This window comes from Chanos chanos, chromosome 8, assembly GCF_902362185.1.
Source record: "Chanos chanos chromosome 8, fChaCha1.1, whole genome shotgun sequence".
NCBI lineage: Eukaryota > Metazoa > Chordata > Actinopteri > Gonorynchiformes > Chanidae > Chanos > Chanos chanos.
In genome coordinates, this window is record NC_044502.1 from 31,543,757 (window position 1) to 31,555,152 (window position 11,396).

Sequence of the window (11,396 nt, forward strand, 5' to 3'; positions counted from 1 at the left end):
TGATAACAATGTTTTAAAGCTTCCAGAGATCATTTTCTGTTTTGTTCTCTTCAGAGAGAGTATGACAGTTAAGTGGTGTCACATTTGCGACATGGCAGGAACGTTGTAATACCAATCAAGTATTAATGAGTCTTCCCCTGTCACACTATATTGTAAAATTATACACAGTGATGCACAGTGCCAACTAGTTTGTGATATTTTGACAAAGCTAAACTTTCCCCTCGTTACTGTGCGTTCATACTGGAGGCGGCGAGAGCGTCAGAGCGATCGGAAGTTATTCATTTATTATGTGAGCCAGCATCTCTCAGCGGCGAGAACCATCGCATCTTGGGCGGTTTGGGCATCAGAATAAAGTTGAAGTTCGGTTAATTTTATGGTAATAAACTATGACACGATTCGGCGGCAAACAATCGGAAATTAGAAGTGCTCCGCGCTAGAGAGCCCAACTGTGTAAACCTATGTTCCCACCAAATGCACAACGGAGGAGAGATTGATCATTGCCGTGGCTGGTTGAAATTTGATTCAGCATTTTTAGCATCTTAGCATCAACACAAAGGTTACACCACACAAATGGCTTTTAATTAGTTTATTTCGTTAGTTTATTTTGTTACCAAACATGTTATTATAATTGTTCATTTCTTTCCTTCATCGATCGATTTCTCACCTTAACATATAAAATATTTCATGAGGTTAACTTATACCTTACTTGTGGTCAAAAACGATACCGGTCGACACTTTTGTTTGCCTTGCGGCCCCTTTAGGAAAAGTTTGCAAGACCAAGCATTCTGAACGAACTTTTATCCGACTATTTCACCTACGCCAGAGCATCCACAGTGTTCGACAGCGTTGGTAGGCCTGGTAGAGCGAATTTTGACCCTCTCGCCCCTCCCAGTGTGAACGTAGGGTTAATACGAACAGGCTTGATCTCAGAAGGACGACAACAAAAGTAGTGTCGGAACAATTTCCGTACAGTGTCATCTCTAAGGCCATATATGAGTGGGCTAAGACATCGAGGAAGAAGGAGAACAATGAGGAAATTTAGATAACGAAGATCCCAAAACAGGGTGCTGTTACTTGTCATTGCCAATATTCGCTCAATAGTTCCATACAGGAAAGAGCTGAGACACAAGCCCAGCTGAATGAGATGTAGTAATACCGTCCTGTGGGCTTTCTTAGCAGATTCTTTATTAGTGGAGACAGACCTCGCTGTGACTATGACGCTTATGTATGTAAAAACAATGATGATTGTTACTGAAACAAAGTAAAATACGTTAAAAGCTAGATACATATCTGCCTGCCACGGAGCTATGAAGATTCTCTCCCTCGTGCAAAACATGAGCAAGTGGAAAGATTTCGGTTCCGTCACCACCGCAAAAAGAGTGTCGACCGTGCAGTTGATAGAGCCGATAATCCAGATCACGCCTATAGCAACGCAAGTCCGTCTCCGGGTAGCTATCTCACTGTGTCTTAATGGAAAGCATATAGCTACGTAGCGTTCTAGAGACATCACAGCCAGGTTTAAAGGAGCGTTATTAAAAGTGGACGTGGCCACAAAAACTAAAAGAAAGCAAACAGCCTTGGCCAGCTGAAGGGAAGTCAGAGCACAGATATAAAGAATCAAAGACAGTAGTATCTGGATAGAATCGTTGAGTGACATGTGAGCAAAAAGAATGTAGCGAGGAGTCTCCTTAAACACAGGTTTACTCCACAGAACGAAGAGCAGAACCCCATTCACATACACAAAGAACAGTGCCACTAACAGAGCCATGGCAAATTTTGTCAGCATTGGTGCATCTAGCACATGGAATATCTGTTGATGTATGAATAAAACCTCTGAAGTGGTTTTATTGTTAGTCGTCATGGCCTGAGCAAAGAAATAAAAACAGTTTATGAAAAGAGATTTCAAAAAAATATTTTTGCGCTGCAGAACTGTTAAGGTGTTTTATTTCATTTTAGTTGAATGAGAAAAGTGGTGAAAACATGCAGTAACTACAGCTGGTCTATGGATGTATCAAGTTTAGCTCTGATAAAGATTTAAAATAGAGGAGCAAATACTTCGTGAAGTTTTTCTCCAGTGAAAGAAAAAGCTTCGTCCCCAAGCTGTCTTTGACCACCCAGAATGCAGTCTGAAATAATACATATCTCCATGACTTTTATAATCAATGGTGACATCACTGACGTCCCGTGGTGAACGACACTCTACACGTACCCAAACGTCACAGTACACAAACAGGCAACATGCACCAAAAAAAAAAAAAAAACAGCAGTTAAGCCATGCACAACACAAAACATAATGATTATAGCAACAGTTAAAAGGGATGATTATTTAAACACAAAATGTTCAATTAGTTTCCAGTAAAGTCAATTAGTTTCTAGTAGTGAATGAAAGCGTGCAGAGCGGCCAATGACATCAAAGGCCATGGCGACACAATAACTTTTAACAATTTATCAATTAACAAATAACACATCAAATTCATCTCAGTTTACAAAGACAAAAGTCATTTTCAACCTTAAGCTGACTGTCCTGTGTGGGGTACATATTTTATGCTAATACAGTAAGAAGAAGGTGCTAATCTAGACTCAAAACAGTTACTGAAACAAGTGAAGAAGCATCATAACCTCCAGTAATATGAACTTTGAATGACATGATTTACTGAACTCTGGCAATATACTGTCATCTGTGATATTCATTGTAGATAATCATTGTATCATTTTATAGTATGTGTAGTGATTGAAAAGGTGTGTGATTTATTGTATTTGTAGCATGCATGTATGTGGTGTGTGTGTGTGTATGTGTGTGTGTGTGTGTGTGTGTGTGTGTGTGTGTGGTATTTAACTGGATTGTTTTGTAGCTGTGAGATGTGCTGCCAACAGAACTCTGGTATAAAACTGTAGATTTATTTTTGAGTAAGGTTTTTTTTCAACAAATAATAAGAATGGAAGGATGAGGGCGAGTATAAAAACAGGAGTTTGTATTTAAGTACAATACCGACACATAGTCATCTAGATATGTATTTAAGATATTGATTATAACAACAATAATAATGGATCTGTGTATGGAATAATAAAGTTATTCAACAAATAGTAATATGAATGAATGGATCAGTGGAAGGAATAGGGGTATTCTATACCTCTACCTCTACTCTATGGCCTAATATGTCAAAGGTTACATATAACTAGCTCTTCGTTTACATTTTCTTCGAATTCTTCATTGCCAAACTGATAAATTGGTTTCAGGAATACATCGACAAAATAATTCAACCGCAGCCTCCCACGGATTTATCATCCAAACATCTTTTTGTTGTCCTCATGACGTACACCGTTGTAAGTTTTCGCTATAGATATTTCAACGGTGAACTGCACCCTGTCCGCCTGCGTCATTAAGGAGAGGTAAAAAAAAATCAAATCCACCCAAAGAAAAAACCGCAGTCTGATCCATTCTCTCAGTTCAGGAGTGGCATTACGCCTGTTCAAAGCGGAAGTCACCATGAACAAAAGATCTTGCCACGTGTAGTCGAACATGGGTTTTTAAACTCAGGTGGGCGGGTCACTATACAGCCTTTCCAATATATTACACACGTCGTTATCATTACATATAACGACCCATGACATGTTCATAGCAGCTGTGCCCTGTTAAGAACCATTTCTAAACCAGGTTATTGACGATTTGACTATTTTAAATAATAGCCATGCCCTGATGTGCAACAGTGATTGAAACAAGCCGTTTTCATATCGAGATTTCAAAAGCTGTCACATAATTTGAGGAACAATACAGGAGAACTTACAAGAAGATAATTCAAGGTTCGATACTGTTCGATACGGCACAGCAAAATTAACCTAAGTTTAAGACCGTCATATAAAATGATGCTGCTCTAGACAGCAGATAGAGTCAAGGCTATGTTGCAGTATTTGTTATGCGTATAGATCACAAGGTAGCATGAGTATGTAAAACTTGATCTAAACTGATTCTTTTGGGTCAACTTTAAGCTGACCACCTCAGCAACACACCGTTAAGTTGTCGTCTACATCTCCTTCAGCACTGACGCGCATTACGCAGAGTGCTGTGTGCGTGGCTACCGCGTATTTTCGAAATATAGCGCAGCAGAGGAAGACTTATTAATATTCATAAAAGAAGCGCTACCTGATTGACCGATACAACGCTCTCGCGCTGACACGTCGTGTGCCTGCATAAAGACTTTCAAAGCCATGGCAACCCTAAACTGCTGTCATCACAGAATTCGTTCCTGGTGGGGATTGAAATCCTACTGACACACTGACAACAGACATTAGACATCCTGAAGTGCTCATTGTACAGTAAGTAAGAATATGACAGGTGTGTCGTAATAAAAACGAGTGGCGTCCAGTGATTAAATGCAGTCTTTCTGCTCTGTGAAGAGGGAAAACCCAGATATTCACAAAGTTTGTGATGAATGACAGGTTGTTTCTTCATGCAAAATAGATTCGGGGTTTAAAATTCAGTCAAGCCGTTTATTTTAGTGGTTTAGTGAAGGCGGGTCATTTTTGTCTCCTTAGAAGAAGGCGAGTATACAGAATGTTAAGACTATAGCCTATGGGTCAAAGTTAGCGTTAAGTAAGCGTTAGTCAACATTTGCTTGTTGTCATGTCTCAGCCGACGAAATGACAAACGGTAACGTAAGCTAGTACACAGGAGATTCATTATAACAATGTTTTAAAGCTTCCAGAGATCATTTTCTGTTTTGTTTTCCTCAGAGAGAGTATGACAGTTAAGTGGTGTCACATTTGCGACATGGCAGGAACGTTGTAATACCAATCAAGTATTAATGAGTCTTCCCCTGTCACACTATACTGTAAAATTCGCGTGTTTACTTGCTGTTGCGAACCGATTTCATCCTGCAACTTTAGGAAGAAACCAGTACCACAGAGAAAGGGTGTGTGTGACGTTTTGAGGTATAATCTACGACATAATTAAAGGAATGTGTTTTACTCATAAAATGATCATTACCACAAATTTTAATTAATAATGATAATATAATAAAATAAAATATAAGAAATCCAGATATCAAAAATCTGGAGGGGCACGTGCCCCGTCAGCATAAAACCTCTGCTGACAGGTACCATAAATGATTTGAAGCAGTCTCAAAATAGCGAAAATAAAACTGAAAGTGGTGTTATTTCAATAATCTTGAACATCAGACATTTATCCTTTGACAGATGATGCATTGTTTCAGCAGTCTGAATACAAATATCAGTGTGTGAGAATTATTAGAGCACAGTGTAAATATGTGTTTAAAAACCTTTAACATTCACAAAGATTCCATACTTTCATTACGTTTTAATAGAATATTAATATACTTAAATGTCATTGGATTCAACGTCTGTTTACACATATATCACAAAGTAAATGAAACAGAAGTTACTTAATGTGTTGTGCACAACGCCAACTAATTTCTGTTTTTTTGACAAAACTAAACTTTCCCTTCGTTACTGTGCTTTCACACTGGAGGCGGCGAGAGCGTCAGAGCGTCGGAAGTCGCATTTGCTATGCGAGCCAGCGTCTCTCAGAGGGGAGGACCGCCGCGTCTTGGGCGGTTTGGGCATCAGAATAAAGTTGAAGTTCGGTTAATTTTATGGTAATAAACTATGACGCGATTCGGTGGTAACCAGTCTGAATTTAGAAGTGCTCCGCACTAGAGAGCTCAACTGTGTAAACTTTTGTTCCCATCGAACACACAACGGAGGAGAGATTGATCATTGCCATGGCTAGTTGAATTGTGACTTAGCATCTTAGCATCAACACAAGGGTTACACCACACAAATGACTTTTAATTAGTTTATTTCGTTAGTTTATTTTGTTACCATCCTGTAATTGTAATCGTTCATTTCTATCCTTCATCGATCGATTTCTCACCTTAACATTTAAAATATTTCATGAGGTTAACTTTTACCTTACTTGTGGTCAAAAAAGATACCGGTCGACCCATTTGTTTGCCTTGCGGCCCCTTTAGGAAAAGTTTGCAAGACCAAGCATTCTGAACGAACTTTTATCCGACTATTTCACCTACGTCAGAGCGTCCACAGCGTTCGACAGCGTTGGTAGGCCTAGTAGAGCGAATTTTGACGCTCTCGCCCCTCCCAGTGTGAACGTAGGGTTAATACGAACAGGCTTGATCTCAGAAGGACGACAACAAAAGTAGTGTCGGAACAAATTCCGTACAGTGTCATCTCTAAGGCCATATATGAGTGGGCTAAGACATCGAGGAAGAAGGAGAACAATGAGGAAATTTAGATAACGAAGGTCCAAAAACAGGGTGCTGTTACTTGTCATTGCCAATATTCGCTCAATAGTTCCATACAGGAAAGAGGTGAGACACAGGCCCAGCTGAATGAGATGTAGTAATACCGTCCTGTGGGCTTTCTTAGTAGATTCTTTATTTGTGGAGACAGACCTTGCTGCGACTATGATGCTGATGTATGTAAAAACAATGATGATTGTCACTGAAACAAAGTAAAACACGTTAAAGGCTAGATACATATCTGCCTGCCACGGAGCTATGAAGGTTCTCTCCCTGGTGCAAAACATGAGCAAGTGGAAAGATTTCGGTTCCGTCACCACCGCAAAAAGAGTGTCGATCATGAAGTTGATGGAGCCGATAATCCTGATCACGCCTATCGCAACGCAAGTCCGTTTCCGGGTAGCTATCTCACTGTGTCTTAATGGAAAGCATATAGCTGCGTAGCGTTCTAGAGACATCACAGCCAGGTTTAAAGGAGCGTTACTAAAGGTGGACGTGGCCACAAAAACTACAAGAAAGCAAACAACCTTGGCCATCTGAAGGAAAGCCAGCGAACAGATATAAAGAATCAGAGATATTAGCAGCTGGATAGAATCATTGAGTAACATGTGAGCAAAAAGAATGTAGCGAGGAGTCTCCTTAAACACAGGTTTACTCCACAGTACAAAGAGCAGAACCCCATTCACATACACAAAGAACAGTGCCACTAACAGAGCTATGGCAAATTTTGTCAGCGTTGGTGCACCTAGCACATGGAATATCTGTTGATGTATGAATAAAACCTCTGAAGCGGTTTTATTGTTAGCTGTCATTGCCTGAGCAAAGAAATAAAAACAGTTTATGAAAAGAGATTTCAAAAAATTATTTTTGCGCTGCAGAACTGTTAAGGTGTTTTATTTCATTTTAGTTGAATGAGGAAAGTGGTGAAAACATGCAATAACTACAGCTGGTCTATGGATGTATCAAGTTTAGCTCTGATAAAGATTTAAAATAGAGGAGCAAATACTTCGTGAAGTTTTTCTCCAGTGAAAGAAAAAGCTTCTTCCCCAAGCTGTCTTTGACTGCCCAGAATGCAGTCTGAAATAATACATATCTCCATGACTTTTATAATCAATGGTGACATCACTGACGTCCAGTGGTGAACAACACTCTACACGTACCCAAACGTCACAGTACACAAACAGGCAACATGCACCAAAAAAACAACAACAAAAAACAGCAGTTAAACCATGCACAACACAGAACATAATGATTATAGCAATAGTTAAAGGGGATCATTATTTAGACACAAAATGTTCAATTAGTGTCCAATAAAGTCAATTAGTTTCTAGTAGTGAATGGTGCTAATCTAGACTCAAACAGTTACTGAAACAAGTGAAGAAGCATCATAACCTCCAGTAATATGGACTTTGAATGACATGATTTACTGAACTCTGGCAATATACGGTCATCTTTGATACTCATTGTAGATACCAAAATGTGTGCCAGGCGCAAGAGACACTTGTTAATTAGTGATGTTTTTTATACTTTAGAACTACTAAGTGTCATTTTATAGTATGTGTAGTTACTGAAAAGGTGTGTGATTTATTATATTTGTAGCATGCATGTGTGTGTGTGTGTGTGTGTGTGTGTGTGGTATTTAACTGGATGGTTTTGTAGCTGTGAGATGTGCTGCCAATAGAACTCTGGTACAAAGTTGTAGATTTATTTTTGAGTAACTTTTATTTTTTCCACAGATAATAAGAATGGAAGGATGAGGGCGAGTATGAATACAGGAGTTTGTATTTATGTATAATACCTACACATAGTCATCTAGATATGTATTTAAGATATATGCCGCTATAGATATTTCAACGGTGAACTGCACCCTGTCCGCCTGCGTCATTAAGGAGATCAAATCCACCCAAAGAAAAAATCAAATCCACCCAATGAAAAAAAAGCAGTCCGATCCATTCGCACAATTCAGGGGTGGCATTACCTCTGTTTAAAGCGGAAGTCACCATGAACAAAAGATGTTGCCACGTGTAGTCGAACATGGGTTTTAAACTCAGGCGGGCGGGTCACTATACAGTCTTTCCAATATATTACACACGTGGTTATCATTACATATAACGACACATGACATGTTCATAGCAGCTGTGCTTTGTTAAGACCCATTTCGAAACCAGGCTATTGACGATTTGACTATTTTAAATAATAGCCATGCCCTGATGTGCAACAGTGATTGAAACAAGCCGTTTTCATATCGAGATTTCAAAAGCTGTCACATAATTTGAGGAACAATAGGCTACAGGAGAATTTACAAGGAGATAATTCAAGGTTCGATACTGTTCGATACTGCACAGCAAAATTAACCTAAGTTTAAGACCGTCATATAAAATGATGCTGCTCTAGACAGCATACAGAATCATGTTGCAGTATTTGTTATGCGTGTAGATCACACAAGGTAGCATGAGTATGTAAAACTTGATCTAAATTGATTCATTTGGGTCAAAGTGTAAAAAATGGCGATAATTTACTTGTGGAGAATTAAATACATCGTGAAGGTTTTAGCAGAAACCAGATCGACTGTATCTTTGGGGAAACTGAGCTGTAGAAATGTCTCGCTTCTCATACTTTACTGGAACTGCAGCACAGAAGATTCACAATATTCTGACATTCCTGGACCATATATTTTGGAATGAAGAAGAAACTAATGAGCTAATAATGGACTGTCGAAACAGACAAGTGATATCGCTATAAGAGAACTGTTACTGAAGGGCAACTAATTTCAGGAAACAACAACTCCAATACGTGCAAGCACGATGTAAGAATACACATGTTACCAGTACTGTTTTCTCACGATGCTATTTGCTATGCTATCACAGGTCACGACTAGCTAGGGAGCCAGAAGGCTAAACAACCGGATTGAGGAATGGCTACTAACTTTAGCTGCTGTCTTGCAGAGCAAACTATGCCTATATTTCTCAGATGCGATTAAGTGTGTATAACTAATTGCATTTCATTTTCACACGTTTGAAAAAGGGACTGATACTCTACTGACCACCTCAGCAACACACCGTTAAGTTGTCGTCTACATCTCCTTCAGCACTGACGCGCATTACGCAGAGTGCTGTGTGCGTGGCTACCGCGTATTTTCGAAATATAGCGCGGCAGAGGAAGACTCATTAATATTCATAAAAGAAGCGCTACCTGATTGACCGATACAACGCTCCCGCGCTGACACGTCGCGTGCGTGCATAAAGACTTTCAAAGCCATGGCAACTCTAAACTGCTGTCAACACAGAATTCGCTCCTGGGGGGATTGAAATCCTGTTGACACACTGACAACAGACATTAGACATCCTGAAGTGCTCATTGTACAGTAAGTAAGAATATGACAGGTGTGTTCTGATAAAAACGAGTGGCGTCCAGTGATTAAATGCAGCCTTTCTGGACTGTGAAGAGGGAAAACCCAGATATTCACAAAGTTTGTGATGAATGACAGATTGTTTCTTCATGCAAAATAAATTCGGGGTTTAAAATTCAGTCAAGACGTTTAATTTAGTCGGTTAGTGAAGGCGGGTCATTTTTGTCTCCTTAGAAGAAGGCGAGTATACAGAATGTTAAGACTATAGCCTATGGGTCAAAGTTAGCGTTAAGTAAGCGTTAGTCAACATTTGCTTGTTGTCATGTCTCAGCCGACGAAATGACGAACGGTAACGTAGGGTACGCTAGTACACAGGAGATTCATGATAACAATGTTTTAAAGCTTCCAGAGATCATTTTCTGTTTTGTTCTCTTCAGAGAGAGTATGACAGTTAAGTGGTGTCACATTTGCGACATGGCAGGAACGTTGTAATACCAATCAAGTATTAATGAGTCTTCCCCTGTCACACTATATTGTAAAATTCGCGTGTTTACTTGCTGTTGCGAACCGATTTCATCCTGCAACTTTAGGAAGAAACCAGTACCACAGAGAAAGGGTGTGTGTGACGTTTTGAGGTATAATCTACGACATAATTAAAAGAATGTGTTTTACTCCTAAAATGATCATTACCACAAATTATAAATAATAATAATATAAAATAATAAAACATGAGAAATCCAGATATCAAAAATCTGGAGGGGCACGTGCCCCGTCAGCATGAAGCCTCTGCTGACAGGTACCATAAATGATTTGAAGCAGTCCCAAAATGGCGGGGAAAAAATCTGAAAGTGGTGTTATTTCAATAACCTTGAACATCATACATTTATCCTTTGACAGATGATGCATTGTTTCAGCAGTCTGAATACAGATATCAGTGAGTGAGAATTATTAGAGCACAGTGTAAATGTGTGTTTAAAAACCTTTAACATTCACAAAGATTCCATACTTTCATTACGTTTTAATAGAATATTAATGTACTTAAATGTCATTGGATTAAATGTCTATTGACATAAATATCACAAAACAAATGAAACGGAAGTTACTGCGGTGAAATTTTCTTATTGTGTTATGCACAATGCCAACTAATTTCTGTTTTTTTGACAAAACTAAACTTTCCCTTCGTTACTGTGCTTTCACACTGGAGGCGGCGAGAGCGTCAGAGCGATCGGAAGTTATTAATTTGCTTTGTGAGCCAGCGTCTCTCAGCGGCGAGTGCCGCCGCGTCTTGGGCGGTTTGGGCATCAGAATAAAGTTGAAGTTCGGTTAATTTTATGGTAATAAACTATGACGCGATTCGGCGGTAAACAATCGGAATTAAGAAGTGCTCCGCACTAGAGAGCCCAACTGTGTAAACTTATACTCCCACCAAACGCACCGAATGCACAACGGAGGAGAGGTTGATCATTGCCATGGCTGGTTGAAATTTGATTCAGCATCTTAGCATCAACACAAAGGTTACACCACACAAATGGCTTTTAATTGGTTTATTTCGTTAGTTTATTTTGTTACCAAACATGTTATTATAATTCTTCATTTCTTTCCTTCATCGATCGATTTCTCACCTTAACATATAAAATATTTCATGAGGTTAACTTATACCTTACTTGTGGTCAAAAACGATACCGGTCGACACTTTTGTTTGCCTTGCGGCCCCTTTAGGAAAAGTTTGCAAGACCAAGCATTCTGAACGAACTTGTATCCGACTATTTCAC

The 11,396-nt window shown here is 39.3% G+C and overlaps 2 protein-coding genes across 2 annotated transcripts; both read right to left on the reverse strand.

Moving 5' to 3' along the window:
- Positions 1-814: 814 nt before the first annotated feature.
- LOC115819583 (odorant receptor 131-2-like) lies at positions 815-1,861 on the reverse strand. The gene has a single exon (XM_030783088.1). The coding sequence runs from the start codon at positions 1,859-1,861 to the stop codon at positions 815-817; it is 1,047 nt and encodes a 348-aa protein (XP_030638948.1).
- A 4,179-nt stretch (positions 1,862-6,040) lies between these two features.
- Positions 6,041-7,087, reverse strand: LOC115819584 (odorant receptor 131-2-like). Its single transcript, XM_030783089.1, has one exon. It carries the CDS (start codon positions 7,085-7,087, stop codon positions 6,041-6,043), a length of 1,047 nt encoding a protein of 348 aa, XP_030638949.1.
- Positions 7,088-11,396: the final 4,309 nt, after the last annotated feature.